We start from the raw sequence: 23,433 nt of genomic DNA, 5'->3' as shown, positions 1-23,433 counted from the left end.
GTTTAGGATTTGTGCAATACTTACGTTGGATTTTTCCTGCTCGAATTGCTTTGTGATTTCCTCAACATTCTTTTCCAAAACTTTTTCTTGTCTTTCTTTCAAGGCTTTCAACTGGTAAAGGAAAAAGAAAAAGAAAAATATAGTAAAAAAAAAAAAACAAAAAAAAAACAGAAAACAATTTTTTTTTTTACAATTCTAGAGAATTCCAAGCATTTTGAAAGAATAGAACGGGAAGTAAACGCTTGACGAGTCAGAATCAAATATTGATTTGTTAGATTAGCAGATTTTTAATGAGTTACAATTTTCATACAATGAATAGTCAGTTTCTGGGTGGTCAAATAGTGACCACTAACAAACATCAGAATCTAAGATTTCCGGTCAAACGTACATATATTTCAGAAAATGGGCAGAGAGGAAGCAGTTAGAGCCTTTCCTTCAATTGGAGTTGGACATTTGAGGAAGAAGTTAGTTCTTAGTGGCAGGTTTGACGTGCGTTTTTCTTTTATTTGATTGGGATAAATGATCTCATTTTGCAAGTTTGCTATTCAACCTAAAATAACGAGTACCACTTGTAACATTCAAAAAATAAATAAAATAAAATAAATAAAAATAAACATTTATTATTTTTTTATAAACTTGTGGCTTTGCTTGGGATGAGAATCTTTGCTTCAGCACTGAGTAGAACAGCAACTTTACTTGGGACACAATAAGTGGAACGATCACGACCAGATCAGTCTAAGAGATGAGCCATTGAGTTTGGCAAGTTGACAACTTCTCTGTGAGGGCTTGTTATAAAAATTTTCAATGGTTAAACAACTATATGGCTTATACATACTAGTTACAGGACAATGAACTGGGAGGATTTTCTGTATAGAGAAATCAGTTGGTTAGCTTGTCTTTTCTTTTTTTTTACGTGTGGAAAACTACTAGCTAAGTAGAAGCTGACTATAATGAAGTGCTGAGTTGGCTAAAATATAAGTATAATTTTTTTAAAAAACAAAAATATTTTGTTCGTTTTATACTCAGCCATTTTGTTTCACCTATCAAACTTATCCTTTTGTCGGACCCTAAACAATTAAAATAAAACTTTCTATGAGAAAAGCGGAGAAGAAATAGCGACTGCACATCTACCCCCAATTTGGACCAGTGGTGTCAATATCAGATTTTTGCAGACATAAATTCACAAGAATTATTGACAAAGCAACTTAGACTCCAAAGTTCGATACCAGGATATATCCATGACACAATAGCATGACAGTTGGTGCCTCAAACCTGGATGAGGCCATGACTACCATTGTAATACCACATGTTGCCCACATGACAATGATTGTAATGCCACATGTTGCCGACATGACAATGATTGTAATGCCACATGTTGCCGACATGACAATGATTGTAATGCCACATGTTGCCCACATGACAATGATTGTAATACCACATGTTGCCCACATGACAATGATTGTAATACCACATGTTGCCCACATGACAATGATTGTAATACCACATGTTGCCGACATGACAATGATTGCTGACCTTAATGTTGTGTTTTGTTGTCTTCTTTTCCTTTGTCTTTTCTTTCAGTTGTCATCTCTCACATTGGTGGCTGTTGAAGGGAGTGCATGGCTTTGCAAGTATTTAAGCTTAAATGTCTTGTTAATTATTCTATTGTTTCTCCAGACACGAGGAGGTCAGTTGGAGTTGGATACCATTGGAGGAGGCAGTTGGTTTTTAGCGGTCTTTGGGAGCAGGAGGTCTATTGTGTTGGGTTGAGCTTGTGCTTTTTATTTGGCCGACATAAAAGATCTCACTTTGCAAATCTACTTTTTAAACCTAAGAAAATGAGTACCATTTGTAATGTCCCTTGAAAATAAAACGAATGTTTGTTATACGTTTCTGAACGGAACTTTTGATTTTGTTTGAGATGAGAATTCCTTTCTTGTCGCATCGACTGAGGAATCACAATTTTGTACCAGGCATGAGTGTGAGCCACATGACATCCAACAGTAAAGTTCTGCTAGGGTATGTCTACTATACAACCTGATACAATGGAGCGTGCAAATATCTCCACTGGACGATCTGTAAAAAGGTGAATGTCGAATGCAGCAGAAAATCCTGGGAACATGTTTACCAGAAAAAACAGTTGGCAATAAGTCATACACCATCCACTATGACTATGCAATCCCTACAGCTACGTACCTGGAAAACAGAGCCATAAAACCTGACATAGTGATATGGGACAAGAAGAAGAAAGAAGCAACCTTAGTAGAAGTCAGTGTCCTCCAATGATGCTGGGTTAAACAGAACTGAGAGGGAAAAGATAATAAAATACCAAGATCTTATGTATGACATGAAAAGAAATTGGAATCTTAGGAAGATCTCTATCATTCCAGTAATTATACGAGCAACTGGACTCATGAAAAAAAAGTTCAAAAACTACTTGTCAAATATACCCGTGAACCAAGTGCGAACGAGATTCAAACAATTGCACTTAAAGGGACAATCAGAATCTTAAAAAGATCTCTCGTCTCGAATATCTGAGTTAGTGTGTGAATGTTTGGTATCCAGTAAGATGTCCCATCCCCAGCTTGACAAGGAAATTTAAGAAAAAAAAAGAAAGCGCTATGACAAAAAAAAACAAAAACTTACATTAATATAAGCTCGTTTACACCTGTAGAACACAACCTCAACATTATAATATCGATTTTTAAAACACCTTATATGTAACGATATTAGCCCAGGCGATCGATTAAAAGGAGGATAGCGAATAAGAATTCTAATCTAAGTCAAGGTGTTACGTATGTGTCTGCTTGGTGATCGTCTAGCGATTAAAATGGACAGTTAATTCAGTTATCAATGAATACGAGACACTTTTGTTTATAAAAACAAACTTAGTTCATTTTACGAAATATTTAATGTACACTTTTCAACACAATGACGGCAGTAGTGGCAGGGGTGGTTGCGAAACATGATAATCGTGTCTCTTTGATGTTCCTCTCTCTGACTGTCCCTGCTTTGTTTATCTTTCTCTTTTATGGAAGTATTTCGACCTGGTAACCCAGTTCGTCACCAGCCCGGGGATTCCGCTTGCCTGGTCTGACCCATAAACGATTTGACATCATGGCTTTAGGTCCCGGGATTCCATTGTTTCATTTTCGCTTGCCTGGTCTGACCCATAATGATTTAACGTCATGGCTTCAGGTCATCACCAGCCCAAGGATTCCACTTGCCTGGTCTGACCCATAAACGATTTGACGTCATGGCTTCAGGTCCCGGGGATTCCATTGTTTCATTTTCGTTTGCTTGGACAATAGCTTGCTTGCACCTTTCCATAACAAAGGGTGTGGATTGTAATTGGATTTAGAATGCGATTGTGATTAGTTTGATAATAGGTTGAGACGAAAATAAAAAAATATTAAGGGATTTTTTTTTATTACAATTTCACCCCAAACATAATACCTTGCCGATTTAAAGAATGTGTTAAGAATACAATTTTCAGAATTATGTCACTGATCGAGAGAAAGAATAAGAAAAAAAGAATTTTTAAGTAATATGCAGAATTTTCATGAACAAAGTTTCTTTCCTAAAACCTCTCGCCCACAGGACTGCTTCCCTGGTATTTACAACATGGTCAACTTCAAGTCTAATGTAAACAAATACTTGTCATAAAGTGCCTTCATAAGTAATCAAATTTTGTTTATGCCATTCATTGGAACACATTTCCATTGGACTGCTTCCATCTGAGCTACAACCCTCCTCATAAGTAACCCAATGTTATTCAATCCATTCATCATTTTCAATCCTCTCATAATATTCTTCATCGTTCAACTGAAAATTTATCCATTTCATTAGCCTGTATCTCTGAGTGGCTCCTTTTTTTTTTTTTTTTTTTTTTTAATTTTTTTTTTTACTGTTTTTCATCCCAAGCAAGGCACAATGCCACAAAGTCATAAGGAGCTACTATTTAGGACCAGATTTGCCAGGACACTATATAAGGGGTTGGGCAGTGAGATGTCTGTTCACATTACACTTGAACTTCTACATGTCGGTACAGGCGAGGAAGCAAGGGCTTGGAAGGGAATTTCAAAGTCTAGCAGTTCAAGGAAAGAAACTGTTAAAATAAAAAGCTTTGCCGTGTCTGGGGATCTCTACAGTGTAGGGGTGGGATTTTGCTGCTTGCCCTGTTTGTCGAGGGGATACTAGCGCTTTGAGTTTGTTCAAGCACTTAACATTAAAATACTTGTAAAACAGGCACAGGGATGCCACATTTCGGTGATGGGACAGAGGTTGGAGTTTGGTTGACAGTGCGAGACCTATTAGGTTGGCGATACTTTCTTGGTCTTAATAAGTATCGAGTTATTAAAAAAAAAAAAAAAAAAAATTAGGCAACATCGCTTACCTTGTTTCTCTCGGCAACAATTCCATCGATAAGCTTTTTACTTAATTCACGTTTTTTCCTGAATTAAAAAAAATAGAAACAAATTCAATAGTAGAAGGACAAAAAAAAATATATATATAGCAAAATTAGAAGTTGTGTTAAAAGCATTTTTTATATCGTTTTAAATACGGTAACAAAAATGAAACTAGGGAGGCCTCCAGAGTACTGCTGAAATTTCAATGAAACAATTCAGTTTTCCTTAAAAGGATATAAAAGAATCTTACGGAGTTTTAAATTTTCAGCGAAATCTAATATCTTCAACCTTTTTTACTGTGGCATTTTTTTTTTTTTTTTTTATCTTTTTATTATACAACATTTTGCATGTTTTATGCACGAATTCTCCGGACACGCTTATATATCCTAATATAATGGATGTTTTGGTAGCGAGACAGCATTACTGTCAAAGGAAAAGTAAGACGCCTCTTTCTATCCGCTAGTCTGTGGGAGACCTTTGGTTTGGGCATGATCGACCCATTTAGCCCCTCACCCCCACCCCCGATCAGGATAACGTGAGGTTATGGAAAGCAGGTGACTGATGTAACATGGAAGCAAACAGAAATAATTCTGTTCATGTTTTCGTATTTAATTGTGCTGATCAGACAATACCTCTGGGTGGGTACAATGGTCAGGACAATCGCTCAGTATGGGCATTGCTCAGACAGAACGAAACTGCAACCTACTGTCTGTACAACTATGACAATACATCAAACTCTTTATTTGGAAACAGCGTGAATGGGGGTTCTGAATCAGAACACCTCGCTCGGTAAGGATTAGCATGGTGGACAGGTGGCACCTGATCGTGATCAAACTAATCTCAAACAATCATCAAAGAATAACGGAAAAGATCATTGGTAGAAGAATCAACGAGAGACATACGTTGGCAGTGAATACCTGGGTAACATAAAAAATGGTGAGCAACAATGAATTCATGAATGACAAGAGAGAGAGAGAGAGGGAGGGAGAGAGAGAAAGGGAGAGTAATTGAAAGAATACATTTGGATATATATTTATATATATATATATAGAGAGAGACAGAGAGACAAAGAGAGAGAGAGAGGGGGGGGGAGAGAGACAGAGAGACAAAGAGAGAGAGAGAGAGGGGGGGAGAGAGACAGAGGGAGGGAGAGAGTAAGAGAAAGGGAGAGTAATTGAAAGAATACATTTGGATATATATTTATATATATATATATAGAGAGAGAGACAGAGAGACAAAGAGAGAGAGAGGGGGGGGAGAGACAGAGAGAGACAAAGAGAGAGACAAAAAGAGAGAGAGAGAGAGGGAGGGAGAGAGTAAGAGAAAGGGAGAGTAATTGAAAGAATACATTTGGATATATATTTATATATATAGAGAGAGAGAGAGACAGAGAGACAAAGAGAGAGAGAGAGGGGGAGAGAGACAGAGAGAGAGAGAGAGAGAGAGAGGGAGAGAGAGAGAGGGAGGGAGAGAGTAAGAGAAAGGGAGAGTAATTGAAAGAATACATTTGGATATATATTTATATATATATATATATATAGAGAGAGAGAGAGACAGAGAGACAAAGAGAGAGAGAGAGGGGGGGAGAGACAGAGAGACAAAGAGAGAGAGAGAGAGAGAGAGAGAGAGAGAGAGAGATGGATAAAGAGCCATAACTATCAATGCCTGTACCAGGTAGGACACCACTTGAATAACGGATGTATCACCAACACATGGAATTCTCTTGAGGATCAACTTAAGAATCTTACACTGAATTTTTACCTTAGGCTCACATTATTTTTTGACGACTTGTTTTCTCCGGAATATCATTTCAAGGACTTTAAATGGACAACTAATAAAGTTCGTACTTTTTCTCTGTTTATTTTCTACCCCAATTTTTTCTTCTTTTGTGCCTCATTATATTTCCGTGTCTTTTAACTGCTCTTTCACCTACCTCGATTTGTTTTTTAGTCTTATTGTAAAATAATTGGGACTATCAAAAAAAAAAAGAAAAAAAAAAACATTTTAGTAGATCCTATTATTTTATTTTCTACTGATATTCTACTTATAGTTATGTTTTATTTTTATTCATTTTTCCTAATCACATATATATTTTTTTTATATTTTTGTATTTTTATTTCTAATCTAAATTTTCTTAAACCGGATTTTGTTTTTATATCCTTATATTTATATAATGTTGGCTATTCTTCTCTTCTGATGAGAAGCATTTAGCTTTGAAATACCATGACCTGAAGAAGTTTTTCTTCCCTTTCTCCTCTTCCTTCCTGATATAATAAAGTTTTATGTAACTTTTATTCCTCACTCATGTGTGTATATATATATATATATATATATATATATATATGTATGTATGTATATATACATATATATATACATATGTATACATATACATATGTGTACATGTATATATATATATATATATATATGTATATATGCATGCATATATATACATGTATGCATGTATATATGTATGTATATACATGTATGTATATATATATGTATATATATTCATATATGTATATATATATGTACATATTTATATATACATATATAAGGGGTGATTTTTTTAAAGGCGGCGAACTTTAAATTAAAATATATCACTGAAAAATATTTTTATCATACAAATATATGGTTTATTTCAAAGATTAATTTTGGTATTTTTAATTTAAATATAATGTCGGGTACATGGCCTCCATGGGTCACGTTTATGACGTAATCAAGATGTCCAATTTTCACAAACTTTACATTAAATTAAGCTGTATCCCCGCAAAAAACAACAACAACCAACCACTAAGTCTAACCTTAAGGATAACCCTAACTAACCTTGCCAATTCTTCTTTGTCTTTGGTTTCTTTGCCCAAATTCTTCTGATCTTCTTTGGATTTTTTGTTCAACTCTTTGTTCATTGCTTCGACTTCCTTGTCGTGAATCGTCGTCAGTTTCTTTTTCAGATCTTCTTGGCTCGACGTGATTAACGTCTTCAAACAGTCGTTCAAAGAACCGATGTATTTCTTGCAGATCTCTGATTCCGCGTTGAAATGTTCTGTGCACAAAGCCACAAACTTGTCGATGTTTTCCTTATGCAGTTGGTTGAACTGTAACGAACGATGAAAAAAAAAAAAAAAAAGCAATTAATAACACACACACAAAAAAAACAAAAAAAAAAAACAAAAAAAAACAATTGACTTTCAGTAATTTCCCAAAACAAAAAGTCGGCCATTTGTTTTGAGAGAGAGAGAGAGAGAGAGAGAGAGAGGGGGGGGTAGCATAAAAAAACCCAAACCAATGCAAAAATAACAAACGATGAAAAAAAGAAAAAGGCCAACAACACAATCAGATTTTAGTAAATAAATAAATCTCGATGCAAGGCAAAAGTTCAGTCTAATTAAAAAGCAAAAGCACAAAAACAGAACGAAAGTGTCATATTCCAAAAATCACATACATTGATCAAGCGGTCTGTTTTTTTTTTTTTTTTTTTTTTTTTTTTACACAGTGATCACCACTTATCAAGGCCCGGAAACCACTCAGGGATAAGGGTTATTGCAAGTACATTACGTTAGTGAGGAGATTTGCTGCAATGTTTACTTAAGGGGGCGGTTCATTAGGAATTTGTTAACATTGGACTTGTAGACAACCAAGTTGTAGTCCGGAGGGAAGCAGGCAGACGGAACAGAGTTCCACAGGCGTGCAGTTCTAAGAAAGAAGCTTTGTTCATGGAATCCGCGTTTTGATTTAGGCACAGATATAGAGTGGGGGAAATTTTTGACAGTGGATTCAGCTAGACGGGTGTTTTTCATGAAAGATTGGCGAGGGGGGACCAGAGATTGGAGTTCAGACGAGCACCTGCCATGAAAATAACGATAAAACAAGGATAGGCTCGCAACGTCTCTTCTGTGGGAGAGAGGTTGCAGGGTAGAGAAAAGGGCATCCCCCACTAAGCCACGAAGTCTATTTTGTACTCTGTCAAGGCAGGATAGGCTGTTTTTTAAAACTAAGAAAATCAAATTTTATGACGAAGCGAAACGTTGTGCTTTGATCCGCCATGTTAAATAAATAAGAGGGAGGTAATTCATCTCGAACTATTGAAATAAAAGGCAAACTTGCAATGGATTTTACTATTAAAATCGTTGAAAAATCGTAATAAAACGACACGCTCTCTCTCTCTCTCTCATATATATATATATATATATATATATATATATATATATATATATATATATTCATGATGTTGACCATCTTATAATTTATTCCTTTAATTCAGTTGACTTATACAATTCTTGACAGTATCTATTTCATAGCGCAAAATCAATCACTTAATTATTATATCAATCAGTGAATCTATTTTGCCCTTAACTCATCAGAAGAAATAGCAACAATCATTCCGTCAAAAGGAAATAAAGTGTGGTTTGACATGATTAAAATCCAAAAATTGGAAATTCAAAATGGCGTAATGGAAAAATAAAAAGATATATGCAGCTTCTCTTTCAATTTTTGGATTTTAATCATGTCAAATCACACTTCATTTCCTTTTGACGGATTGATTGTTGCTATTTCTTCTGATGAGTTAAGGGCATAATAGATTCACTGATTGATATGATAATTAAGTGATTGATTATGCGCTATGAAACAGATACTGTCAAGAATTGTATAAGTTAACTGAATTAAAGGAATAAATTATAAGATGGTCAACATCATGGATTTTGGAATATAACTTTTTGTCATACTCTATATTGCTTTGTACGTACATTGAGCTTCTTAAATAAGGATTGATATATATTATAAGAAAATATAATTCTACAGATATATATATATATATATATTATATATATATATATATACACACACACACACATATATATATATATACATATATATATATATATATATATATATATATATATATATACTAGCAAAAGTATCCGTCGTTGACTGGGTTCAAAAACAGCCTACAGAAAATGGACTCTGATTTATGTAAGTATGATAGGTTATGAAAAGGAAGGGTTGTAATGAGATAGCTTCGAATTTGGGGGTATCAAAACCAAAGCAAAATATGATAAAAGTAAAAATAAAACAGATAACCCCCATAATTTATTATACCATACCTGTTCACACTGAAACACTTATTACAATATTCTGTGGATCTATATTTAAAAAAAACCCTTGTTAAACTTTGTGACATATTTTCATTCTATGTGGTCAGGCGCGAACGAACACCCCATAATTTTATAATACCATATTTCTTTTAACTGAAACATAATTATCAAAGTATACTTATGCAGATAGATATGAAAAGTCTTTATTAAAGTTTGTGCCTATTTCCATTCTATGGCGACCAGGCGCGGCGCGAACACAGACCTCACAATTTTATTATACCATCCCTATTTAAGTTAAAACATACTTATCGAAGTATTCTTATGTACATCTATACCAAAAACCCTTGTAAACGTTTTTTTTTTTTTTTTTTTTTTTTCCATATTTTGGGGGCCAGGCGCGAATGCAGACCCCACAATTTTTATGAACCACCATTCTGCCAGATCAAACATACCCATTCTTGTGTGTCGATACATCTTCTATCATTATATGTAATCAGTTTTTTAAAATAGTCAACTATATAGGAGCCTATTCGTGACCAGACACACGCACAGACGTCTAGCTTTATATTATAGATATATTAGCTTTCTTATTCTTTATCTGAGAACTGAAAATCTATCAATTTCATTAGCCTGTATCCTTGAATGGCTCCTCTTTTTTTTTTTTTTTTGTTTTACTGTTTTTTCTCCCCAAACAAGGCACGGTAGGAAAAATGTTAAATGTTGGAGAAATCGTGGTTGTAGCTAGACAAGTGTTTGCTGTGAACGTTTTTCAGGGGAGAGGGGAGCATAGAGGGGAGCATAGAGGGAGCATAGGCTTTATTTAACACTTAAGGAAATAAAATTGTTTAATCAGTTTATGAATTTGCCCCCCCCCGCCGCCATTTTATACCAGGAACACATGTTTAAAGATGTTGCTTTTTTTTTTTCGTTTTGTTTTGTTTGTAGTTTGAACATGTTCCAATCTGGTTCACCTCCGACTACAATCATTTTATGGCCATGTTGAATGCCAGGTCGGATATTCTTCCACCAACTTTTTTTTAAAGTCTCCTGACGAGGACTTGTGAACATCTGTCCGCAACATTAACATGTCCAGTGTCGCGCCTTATAAATTTGTTTATATCAATAAAAATATATCTTGCTCTTTTTTATTGAGCACTCTTAATAACCTCGTTAAATTTATGAGTTATCTCTCTTGAATACCTATAACTTGGTGTATATATATATATATATATATATATATATATATATATATATATATATATATATATATATAAAAACTGCTTAATCAATTTATATGAATTTTGGCATATGACATTTTCGTACCGGGGTGGGGGGACGGGTACATAAGATAGATTTTTCAGTATTTTTGTTTTTTATAATTACGTTGCATTCTGGAAACGAAAATAAATCTCCCCTCCCCAAAGAAAACGTAAGCCATTTTGTTTGAGAGAGGGAAAACAGTTCGACAATAAAACACACCAATAAAAATGTCAATCCGAAAAGTATACGGGGAGAGGGGGGGGGGGATATTTATGATTTTCCAAAATAATTAAGTTTACATAATTTTAAATAAATGTTGTGAACTATAACTATGGGTTGGAAACCTAGGTGTGCCACGTTCAAATCCAATTCATTCCACAGAAACACTTTGATTAAACCCACACCTGACCTTGCGTGGGACCTCCTGACATGGAGGTGAATAAAATAAGATTAAATTTGTCATCTCTTAACTTTGTTCTAAAAGTCAACAACACAAAAAAGCGAAATCAGATTTCAGTAAATAAATAAAAAGTCGGCCATTTTGTTTGAGAGAGAGAGAGAGAGAGAGAGAGAGAGAGAGAGAGAGAGAGAGAGAGAGAGAGAGAGATAGCGTGCAGTTCATCAATAAAAGAAACCAATAAAAATGTCAACCCAAGTTTGCATATATACAAAACACAAACTTTCAGAGGTTAGAAGCAAAGTGTAGTATCTGTTCTGATATTATGCTTAGTCTTTTTTTTGGAGCAAAACTAAAAATTGTGTCATTCAAAAAAGACTTCTCTTTCACTGACTAAGGATAGAAAAAAAACTAAATGTAGCATTAAAACAGGCACTACACTTTATTCCTAGCCAAAAGGGCTTGGAAAGCAAAGTTATTTATCTTCCTCTCATTAATATTAGGTTACTATGTGACACAAGGATCAGAAACTGAGTTTGAAAAGCCAGTACTCTAGTGAAAGAGCACCCTAATCAAACAAAAAATGCCTTCGCAGCTCTGCCGTTATTCTCCGGTAGTGGTGCCCAAGATGATTAGCAATAATCTAACATCTTCTCGAAAGGAAAAGGTAAAGGGTGAACCTCCTAGAATTGCACAGGACCAAATACATAACTGAAACAAGTCATCTCAACGATGACCTAAACTTTGTTGATTTTGGTGTCAAGTGAAAAATCCAGGAAGAAATATATATATATATATATATTATTTTATCGACAATTCCTTTCTGTTGCAAGTTTAGAATATAATTGTCTATAATACCAACTCTATTATAATCTCAGCTCAATGAATTTTCAAAAGAGTTTTCAGAGCATATATACGTCAATTGAATAAAATCACAACCTACATGGATAGAAATTCACTTATTTTGGCGTTAAGCTCTTACAGCTGTTTCGTGAAAGGATGGACAATTACCTCTCGTCCATAGAACTGTAAATCTTCCCTCTAGTCACTCCTTAGAGACGCTTACAACTATTCCCAACAAGTTTTTCAATCCGTTGTGAACACGTTTATTTTTTTTTTTTAAACGTGTTCTTTTTGGAAAAAGAAATCCAGCAGAGTGCTCAATTAAAAGGAAAATCCGAAAAATAAAAGCGTATTTATATTTTGTATTTCGTGTACAGAAAGTTGTTAAATAAGTCATTGGTACCGTCGGTTTCAAGCCCGATAATTAGGACCGTTTTAGATATCCATATCAAGCTCTTTTCAGCCAATACTCATCTGTATTATTGAGATGAGTATTGGCTGAAGAGTAAGGGTGGCGAAGGACTTGAGAAACTCTAGTTAGAGAGGTTGGCGCAGACAAAACAAAACTACGGACTACGTTTACTGTTGCTTGCATTAATCTTTCATAGATTGCTTGCATTATTAAATTCCTTTGAAAAATAAAATTAAAAAAAATGGAAAGAAACTGAGACATGTGCCTGTGAGTATTATGTTTTTTGTAAACAGTTCACGTCTTGTAAGTTAAAAAAAAAACCCAAGCTGAGATCGAAACCAAAACAGTTGACAAACAGATAAAAATCTGATGACTCTCACATACCAATTTTTCAATTTTGACCTCTTAACAACCCTGTTTTTTTTTTTTTCAGATGAAAACTGATTAAAAAGTTAATCACATGTCTGAATACCCTATATGCTAAATTTCAAGTCTGTAGATAAAAAATTTGTTGTATATATAGATTTAGAAGTGTCCTCTCACATTCACACACACCCACGCATTCTCACTTTTATAGATATATAAATATATGTATACTAGCAGACAGACCCGACGTTGCCTTGAACTGAATAAGGATCAACAATTTTTTTATTCGTTCAATTATTGTCATCAAAATCAGTGAAATTGCCCAATTTTTAATCAAATCGATTGATTGCCTGCTCTAGTCGGTGACTCACTGCAGTAGACCAGAAGGAAGTTTCACATGCCTTCCTGTAGTGACTCAGTTCACAAGACATTATAGTCTACATAGCACTGTAGAGAATCTACTATAGATTTTATAAAATAAATTTGGCAGGGAAAATAGGTTCGGTGAGAAAATAGGTTCGATAAGGAAATACGCTTTATGTTTAAAAAGTCGCACCTTTTCTTGATTTTCTTTTACTAGTCTGTCGTGTTCATCTTTTCCACCTTTCTCGGCTTTTTTCTCGGCCTTTTGGTGTCCGTCTTTCATTTTTTTCTCTTCTGACTTCATCTTTGTCTTCATATTCGACTGAGCCTGAAAAACAAACGAGAAAGAGAGATGTACACTGTCTATCATTTGAATAAAAACTCTTCTAAGTTCCATTTTTTTTTTTAAAGATTTAAAAAGGGGTGGGATTTTGCTGACTATCAGCTTGATTGGGTGAAGTTACATTAGTGGAGGGGGGGGGAGGTCACCAGAATAGCAAGTTCATAAGAGCACTTTTCCATTGAAATACTTGTAAAAAACAAGCAAAGGAATGCGACATTGCTGCGATGGGACCGGGGTTGGAGCTTGGTTGACAGTGTGGGGCCCATTAAATTAGAGACTACTTTTTCAACTCTGTCCAAGAGGGAGATATTAGCGGCTGGTGAAGCAATCCAGATGTGACGGGTTAGGATTATCGATCATCGAGAGACGACGTCTTTGTAGAAGTACAGGATACTCGCAGGTTTGAGAAGTTTTCTACCTGGCAGAGGAGGCTCATTTTCTTTGCAGCAGCCATGGCAGTGTCTTCTTGTTCCAAATTATATTACTGTGCATGTGAGGCCGAGAATCTTGACAATCCAACAATATTAAATGAATAATAATAGTAATAATAATAACGATAATGATAATAATAACAATAACAATAATAATAATAATAATGATAATGATGTTAATGATAATGATAATAATAATAATAATGTTAATGATAATAATAATAATGATAATAATAATAACGATAATAATAATAATAATAATAATGATAATAATAATAATAACAATAATAACGATAATAATAATGATGATAATAATGATGATAATAATAATGATAATGATGATAATAATAATAATAATAATAATAATAATAATAATAATAATAAAGCAACAAAAAAACTTGTACCTTATCATTTTTCTTTTTGATGGAATCAACTTCTTTGTCTCGTTTTGAGATGATTTTGGTGTAAGCTTTATTTTGTTTTAAGACATCAAGTTTGGGTACGGTGACTGCTGCCTCATCTGAAAGAAACAATGGTCATCACTTAATGCAAAGTTTTCTTAAGGGGAGAGAGTGAGAGAGAGAGAGAGAGAGAGAGAGAGAGAGAGAGAGAGAGAGAGAGAGAAAGAGAGCAAGAAAGAAAGAAAGAAAGAAAGAAAGAAATTGTTACCTTTCATCTTTGAATTGGCAACGAAATCTGAATCGGCGGCAGCGGGTGGAGGTGGAGTTGGACTGGCGGGCGTGGCTGAAAATTAAAAGAAGAATTTAAATTTCAGAACTTCCCAAATTTACAAACAGATTTATCTCCCTTGCACGTTAAAATTATTTTTATTTCCAATTCCTTTACAAAAATATGTCGTCGCCCAAATAGTATTAACTTTTTATTTAGATTATCAAGACTACTATCATTATATTAGTTGTTATTTTTTTTTTAATAACATTTCGGCTGACGTAACCTCTGACGTTCTTCGAGTGCAATTTTTTTTAAACTTGGGAATCTTTGTTTCTGAATTTCTTTAGATAAGAATTGATTATTCGTATTATTTGGATTCTTCAGACTAAATGTTCTCATCTTGAGTGTTATTACGTAGGACATGACTGACGAAACATGAATTCAATAAAAGATTCTGTTGAAAATTCCATGCAGATTTCTGAGTTCAATAAGATAAACCTGAAGAAGGTTGGAGATTACATCGACCGAAACGTTGTAGAAATAACAGTCAAGATGACAACAGTAGTCCGATGAATCCAAATAATTGGGAATCTTTATATCAAAATCTCAAGAATTTAGGACTGAACCTTTATTTAAACCATAAGAGTAATAATTCATGTTGACACACTGGTTCCTGTCAAATCACCGAAGCTAAGCAACGTTGATCTTAGTCAGTACTAAAATGGGTGACCATTTGGGAATTCCAGGTGCTGCATGTGACCTCCACTTATATTGGAATTGTTTGCAATCGTCGAGCAATTCTCCTTGCCATTGGACTCAAGCGGAGCAGATTCAGAGATTCAGGAGAGGTATGGTTGGAGATTGCACAACCCTTGCTTCACGGTTACACGTTCAGAAGTGTAGATTGTTCTTATTTACATAGCCATGCAGAAATGTTAATTAATTATTGTGTTATTCTTAGTTGTTAACGGTTTTAGTAAGGATCGAACCTTCAACCTCCAGAATACTGTCACTTAAAACTGATTGTTAATCAATGCTTTTAACTTGAGTCACATGCCGAGACATAAGAACAAAATTTCATTTGGCAAAATTTACTTTATAAGTAATGGAAAAAGTCAACATTCTGAAATTTTTCTTAGCCGGAATAAGTATTTTTAGAAAGAAACTGATGTAAAATAAAACATATTTGTGCCAAGATAGCATAGTGAAAGAAAGAAATTTAAAAAAATACATGCTAATTTGAATTTAGTATTTATATGTCAGATTCATTGTTATTTGGGTCTGACTTTGAAACTCTGTCCAGATAACTTTATATTTTAGATTTATAATCTCCCAATTTTTTACAGATACATAAAGTACACTGTGTGAAATTGAAAAAAAAAAAAAAAAAAAAAAAAAAAAATCGGCCCAGCTGTTTTGGAGTCCATAGGGAACGAACTCACACACAAACAAAATGCCTTTTAGATAGAAGTGCTATTTTGGTAAGCAGCTAGTTGTCAAATCTAGCTAGTTAAATATATTCGTGTCAATAACAGTGAAAAAAAAAAGAAAAAAGAAAGAAACTAAAAAAAAAATTAATATATTAGATAAAAATTAATAGATTAATCTCACAAGTGTTACATTTTTTTTTAACTTATAAACTCGATAGATCATTCTGCTCGACTACAAAAAATAAAAAAATAAAAATGAAAGAAATGTACAACACTTGTGTTTACCTGCAGGTTTTTTAATGCCTCCAGCGAGAGCGGATTTGGCAATGTTAGCTTGAGCGACTTTCTTTCCTGCAGCGCCAAATGCTTTCTTGCCGGATTTAGGGCTTTTGGCCCCTTTAACTGGCTTAGCAGCATTCTACAATTTAGAAAAAAAAGACATTAGAAGCCATTACATCTTGCCTTACAAGAAACAAAACAAAAAAGTTTGTGATGAGATTCTTTACATTATTAGGTCCTTTTTTTCTGATCAAAGATTGTGAGTAACTCTGGATGCTGTTGGGCCAAGATCAAAGTGCAGTATCTATTCTCGATTAGTGAAGGAGTAATCCTTCACGTCTGAAATAACTTTAATTTTTGTTCCTTCCCCCACATTAAAAACCGACCTTGGTGTCTAACTCTGCCCTCGTAGGGAGGTAAGTAAATAGAAACTCTGGATGCTGTCTCTTTTTCATCAATGTTGGTTGTTGTCAGAGCTCTATTCGAGGACCAACTTTTTTTTATCTACATTCCATAGAATATGATTCATAAAATTAGCATCCATGCTGATGATACCACCCTCTGTTCTGTTGTTGCTTTGTGCCCATCTCTCTTGGATCAGTTGAAACATGCAGATAATCTAGAGGTTGACTTGGATTCAATTGTGGATTGGGGTACAAAATGGCTTGTTTTGTTTAAGCCAGTTAAGACTTAGCCTGTGTCTTTCAACCGTAGGCGTGTCCCTTTTCTTCCTGAGATATTTATGGATTGCTGTACTTTTGAAGAGAAATCAACTCTGAAAATTCTGGATCTTTCTCTTCAAATCTTCCTTGGAATATATTTATTAGATCCATTGCTCGTTCTAATTCTTGCAAAGTCTTTATCACTTTAAACACTTTCTCACACCTGAGCTTATTCTCTGTCTATAAATCTACTATACATACGGCATAATCACATTTGACACACCAGTTCCCATCAGATCACCGAAGTTAAGCAATGATGAGCCTGGCCAGTGCCAGATGGGTGACCATTTAGGACTTCCAAGTGCTCTCCGCTTATCTCGGCATTGTTTCCAATCGTCTAGCATTTCTCATTGCCACTGGACTCAAGCAATGCCGATTCAGGAGAGGTGAGGTTGGAGATTGCGCAACCCTTGCCTCACAATTACATGCACAGTTGCCCCTACAGGAGGTATCCTTTGTCTCTCGAGACTGAACGGAGGCATCGATCGACATCTACTATCAGACCATGTATGGAGTACTGTTGTCATTTTTAAACTGGTGAATCTCTGCCCCATTTCAGGGTTCTTGATAAAATACGGAAACGTATTTGTAATTTGATTGGCTTCATCCTTTCTTCTTCACTGCACATTCTCTCACACAGACGTGATGTTGCTACCCTCAGTCTTTTCTATAAATACTATTATGACATGTGTTCTTCAGAATTGTCTGATCTATTCTCTGCTTCTTTTTTTGTGGCTCATTTAACTAATTGGACTAGTGGTCTTCATCAATTCACTGTTTTAATACTTCATTGTAATACAACTTCCTATTCCAGTAGCTTCTTTCCAAGGACTGCAGGCTTGTGGAACTCACTTCCTGCTGACCATTTCTCCCCTTGTCTATAATCTTCGTCTTGTCAAGACTAAGGTCAATAGGTATCTTCTGTCATTTTTTATAATCATCTTTACATCAAGTGGCGTCACGCTTTGTCTGAAGCGTTTTCTATAAAAAAAATCTAAAATGTGACAGCAAACAAACAAACAAACAAACAAACAAACAAACAACTGGAATCTAAAAACAAGTTGCAAGGTTTCATGGTTTCCGTAATTAATCTTATGCCAAATTGAATTGTGGGATTACTTTTGCGATTATAAAAAGAGAATCCCCAACAATAGAGGGAGACAGTTGGAGTAACTTTGTGAACTAGACAAAGACATGCAGGGTTATCTTTACGATTACTGTTTCCAATTCACTTCCGGTTACTCCTTTGTGTTTAATTGATCTTGTATCTTTTGTTAATGGAATTGTTAGGTGAAAGTACAGAATAGGTGAATGAATCCCCCACCCCCAATGTTAAGAAGCGTTCTTTTTTTTTTTTTTTTTTTTTTTTTTAAATAATAACGTCATTATTCAGAAAAAAAAATTCTTAACATCGGGAGGAGCAACCGGAAGTGAAGTGGAAACAGTAATCATAATGATAACCAAATACAGATATCAGAAAGGAAATTAATATAAATGTATCCATCAACAACGTTATTAAAAAATAAATAAATAAAGAGATTAACATGGTTTCGACATATTCCTCCCCCCCCCCGGCTACCATACTCCAGCTATGTAAATAAATCATATAAAGAAGGTTTCATTGAAGAAAAATAAAGATGCCGACCAACAAAGATTTGAGATTGGCATGTCACTCCTGACAGTTGAAAGACTGGCTGAAAACTATGGTAAATAAAAACTATGAGAAATTTGTTTTCAAGCATATGGCGAAGCTCTCTATAGTATGCACATAATTCAAGGCAAATAAGTTCAACATAGTTAAACTTGCTTTTATTTTTATAATATACTTACTGAAATTCACAGGGCTTATTAAACTTTTATTAAAATATTTACTCGAGAATGGAGGCGGAAAATCGGGTTCATACCTTCCTGTAAATGATATTAGTACACAAGTAAACATAATAATAAATCTAACAGGATTTCTCTACTTTTGTAAACATGCGCGATGCTGCATAGTTGCAATACATGTTATTGACGACAGATCTGGAATGATAGAAATACTTAGCTAAGATGAGAGAAACTAGGTAAATGAGTCAACCTTTGAAATAGTAACGTATTCGTGACTGTGAGCCATTGGAATATCTAATATGAGATCCCCAAAACCATTCAGTACCAAACGCCAGAAATAGAGAAAACAAGTTATATCTACTAATGTGCTCCTCAAACTCTCTACACGGAGTGTGGGTTGGAAGATAACACGGTCAAAATCCAATGTTTATGAAGGCGATTCAACACTGCATATGTTGAAAAAAAAAAAAAAAAAAGACGAACTGGCTAACATGGAGGCTCTGCACACTTTTGTACCCTCTGCGCATGCCTCTGATCACCGTTTTGTTCTAGATGAACAAAAAGCTCTTTGTCAAGATATAGAAGAAAGCTGCGACTGTCAGTGAAGAATCTGATGACGTTGATGATCGTAACGCATTCATGGCTTATGTTGACACCAACATCAGCGTAGAAAGACTAAGACGTCATGTAAGTGCAGTAAAACTTGTTTCGTTAACTTAATTAAACGTAATTACCGTTAACTTTATTAAACGTTATTACTGTTTACTTTATTAAACGTTATTACCGTTTACTTTATTAAACGTTATTACCGTTAACTTTATTAAACGTTATTACCGTTAACTTTATTAAACGTTATTACCGTTTACAGATTGTACATATTTTATTGTTACTTTTCTTGAAATAATCATCATTTCTGAAATTAGCATGACATGATAGCTTAGTTGTTACATTTCATTTTAAAACGAACTGCAAACGAATGTCTACATTAGGTTAGTTGTTACATTTCATTTTAAAACGAACTGCAAACGAATCTCTACATTAGCTTAGTTGTTACATTTCATTTTAAAACGAACTGCAAACGAATCTTTACATTAGCTTAGTTGTTACATTTCATTTTAAAACGAACTGCAAACGAATCTTTACATAAGCTTATTTGTTACATTTCATTTTAAAACAAACTGCAAACGAATCTCTACATAAGCTTATTTGTTACATTTCATTTTAAAACGAACTGCAAACGAATATCTACATTAGCTTAGTTGTTACATTTCATTTTAAAACGAACTGTAAACGAATCTTTACATAAGCTTAATTGTTACATTTCATTTTAAAACGAACTGTAAACAAATCTTTACATAAGCTTAATTGTTACATTTCATTTTAAAACGAACTGCAAACGAATCTTTACATTAGCTTAATTGTTACATTTCATTTTAAAACGAACTGCAAACGAATCTCTACATTAGCTTAGTTGTTACATTTCATTTTAAAACGAACTGTAAACGAATCTCTACATAAGCTTATTTGTTACATTTCATTTTAAAACGAACTGCAAACGAATCTTTACATTAGCTTAATTGTTACATTTCATTTTAAAACGAACTGCAAACGAATCTCTACATAAGCTTATTTGTTACATTTCATTTTAAAACGAACTGTAAACGAATCTTTACATTAGCTTAATTGTTACATTTCATTTTAAAACAAACTGCAAACGAATATCTACATTAGCTTAATTGTTACATTTCATTTTAAAACAAACTGCAAACGAATATCTACATTAGCTTATTTTTACATTTCATTTTAAAACAAACTGCAAACAGATCTCTACATTAGTTCCTGAAATACACGGGTTACCAAATCGCAACATTGCACATTTTACTCTTAGCTTTGTTAAAAGTGACATAAAAATAGGCTCAGCCAATGTCAGTTCAAAAGATATGGGGCTGGGGATGCGCAATCCCTTATTCACTATAGCATCCTTCATACAGGGGGAATCTATTGTCTCTTAAGCATGTTGTTATTAGCAGAGCGATTCATACGTTGTTTGTCTGGAACACCTTTGTGTGGGACAGTACTTCCGCCTAAATCTTTTCCAATGATTTTATGAACAGTCATCCTTTTGAGCGTCGAGTTGACCTGACGTCATATCCGGTCCCTCGCCTCTGGTCGTGACTTGAGTGAGAGGTGAGGTAAAAGACTTGGACTCAATTCCATTTCTATAGCACATATTCATTGACGAACATATCTTCCATATTTCTCTTTTTCATAATTCTTTCCGAACCAATTTCATCACTGCGGATTCTCTCGTTGCGGATGAAAGCGAATAAAATTGATTTAGATGATACAAGTTTGTCCTTTTAACCAAAACTTGGTAACCCATTTTCTTCATATCAAAAAATAAGTCAAGTAGGATTTCTTTTTTGTGCACAAAGGTGTTATCACTTATCAAGGCCCGAACACCACTCGAGGATAAATGTTAATAAGTGTAACGTGGTCACTGAGACAACAGCATAATGATCGTTGATAGTGGAACTTGGGTAAAATTTGATTATTTAAGAGGGCGACTCAACAAGGACTTGTTTACATTGGACTTGAAGACGACCACGTTGTAGTTAGCTGAAAAGCAACCTAGTGGAACAGAGTTTCACAGGCAGGTAGTTCTAAGAAAGAAGCTTTGTTTATGGAATTTACGTCTAGATTTAGGTGCCGGTAGAGAGTGGGGGAAATTGCTGATAGTGGTTGTAGCTAGTCGAGTGTTTTTTTTTTTTGTGAAAGATTGGCATGAGGAAGGATATCTATGCAGCAACCGCTACTGCAAAATGGCGACCCAACATTGTTCTCTCTTCACTTACACAGGAAAACTATACTAAAAGGCAAACAAAAAATAAAGCAAATGTGAAAAATAAAATAAACCAAAAAGGGACAGGCATGCCGAAAAAAAAAAAAAAAAAAAGAAATGGGAAAGCGAGGAATTTTGGGGAAAAGTGACTGATTTTTATTATCAAATTTTAAAAAACCAAATAAAAACTAAATACTGATAATCAGCAACAAATATTTTTATAAAATGTGCAAGTCACAACAAAATGGCAAAGGAAACTTATTTTTTAAAAGCGGTTATCATATCCTTTATAAACAGAAAAAAGTTTCCTTAATTCAAATTTCAATGTATTATCTGTGTCATCCATGTTTTATTGTATTCTTTGTGTCATCTATGTTTTATTGTATTATTTAATTGTATCATCCATGTTTTATTGCAATGATTTAACTGTATCATCCATGTTTTATTATATTGTTTGTGTCATCCATGTTTCATTGTATTATTTAATTGTATCATCCATGTTTTATTGCAATGATTTAACTGTATCATCCATGTTTTATTATATTGTTTGTATCATCCATGTTTCATTGTATTGTTTAATAGTATCATTCATGTTTTATTATATTATTATTGAAAACTCTAGATCCCCTTATTTTGTCCTTTAGTCCTCACATTCTATCAGCGATGTTTCTGACAAAAGGGGAAGAATTGCTGTTTTCTGGGTCAGAATCTATTCACTAACACTTATCCTTGACAAGTTTTTCATCTTAAAATAATATATTTTTTCTTTTTAGCGACTTACATCAAGTGGCTTCATGCCTTGTCTAGAGCTATTTTCATAAAAAGGATTGCATCATCAATGTTCTATTGTATTTTTAATTGTACCGTCCATGTTTTATTGTATTAATTCATTGTATCATCCATATAGTATTGTATTATGTAATTGTATTTTTCATATTTTGTTGAATTATTTAATTGTATCATCAATGTTTTATTGTACTACTTAATAGTATAATCCTTGTTTTATTGCATTATTTTAAGTGTGACATTTATGCTTTATTCCATTTATAATTGTATCATTCATGTTTTATTGTAATATTTCATAGTATAATTCAAGTATTATTTAATTGTATCATCCAGGCTTTATTGTATTGTTTAATTGTGTCATCCATGTTTTATTGTATTATTTATTGTATCTCCTATGTTCTTTAATTTAATTCTATGACATGTCTCATTTTAAATTGCATCTTATATGTTTGAGATTATTTTAAAATTGTATCTCCCGAAGTTTAAATTATTTCACAATTGTATTTGCCATGTTTTATACAGTTTTATGTTGCATTATCAATCTTCTATTATGCTTTTTTAAGATTATATTGCAGATTGTTTTAATTCTATTTTCCATGTATTATTATACTTTAAATTGCATCTTCTATGTTTTATCGAATAATTTTCTGGTATGTTCCAAGTTTTATAATATTTTTAATTATATTTCCATATTTCATTGACTTGTTCGTATTTTAAATGTTTTTTTTTTTAAAGTTGTACATTTCATGGTTCATTGCTTTTAAATAGTATATTGCATGTTTTATTTTATTAATTGTATCTTCTATGTTTTATTGCTTAATTAAATTGTATCTTCCAAGTTTTTATTGATTTTAATTTGTATGTTTCATATTTTATTAATTGCTTCATTACCTGTGTTTTATTTTCATCTTCCGTGTGTTGAAGTTCAGAAACATTTCCTGTCTTCATTTGGTCTCTG

General features: G+C 33.7%; 1 protein-coding gene across 1 annotated transcript in view; it reads right to left on the bottom strand.

The window, feature by feature from the left end:
• LOC145256508 (1-phosphatidylinositol 4,5-bisphosphate phosphodiesterase beta-1-like) overlaps positions 1–23,433 on the bottom strand; it is a 146,414-nt gene that overhangs the window by 9,600 nt on the left and 113,381 nt on the right. Inside the window, exons 25-31 of the mRNA XM_080115479.1 lie at positions 16,305–16,437; positions 14,587–14,661; positions 14,322–14,437; positions 13,337–13,471; positions 7,233–7,504; positions 4,397–4,454; positions 25–111 (exon numbers count right to left, since the gene is read on the bottom strand). Of these exons, the coding sequence (XP_079971605.1) occupies positions 25–111; positions 4,397–4,454; positions 7,233–7,504; positions 13,337–13,471; positions 14,322–14,437; positions 14,587–14,661; positions 16,305–16,437 (876 nt within the window). The remainder of the gene's footprint in view (positions 1–24; positions 112–4,396; positions 4,455–7,232; positions 7,505–13,336; positions 13,472–14,321; positions 14,438–14,586; positions 14,662–16,304; positions 16,438–23,433) is intronic.

The sequence above is a fragment of the Euprymna scolopes genome, chromosome 32 (genome assembly GCF_053919585.1).
Source record: "Euprymna scolopes isolate OS-2025 chromosome 32, ASM5391958v1, whole genome shotgun sequence".
Taxonomy (NCBI): domain Eukaryota; kingdom Metazoa; phylum Mollusca; class Cephalopoda; order Sepiida; family Sepiolidae; genus Euprymna; species Euprymna scolopes.
Note: the sequence above shows the minus strand (reverse complement) of the source record. Positions and strands in the feature narration are given on the sequence as shown.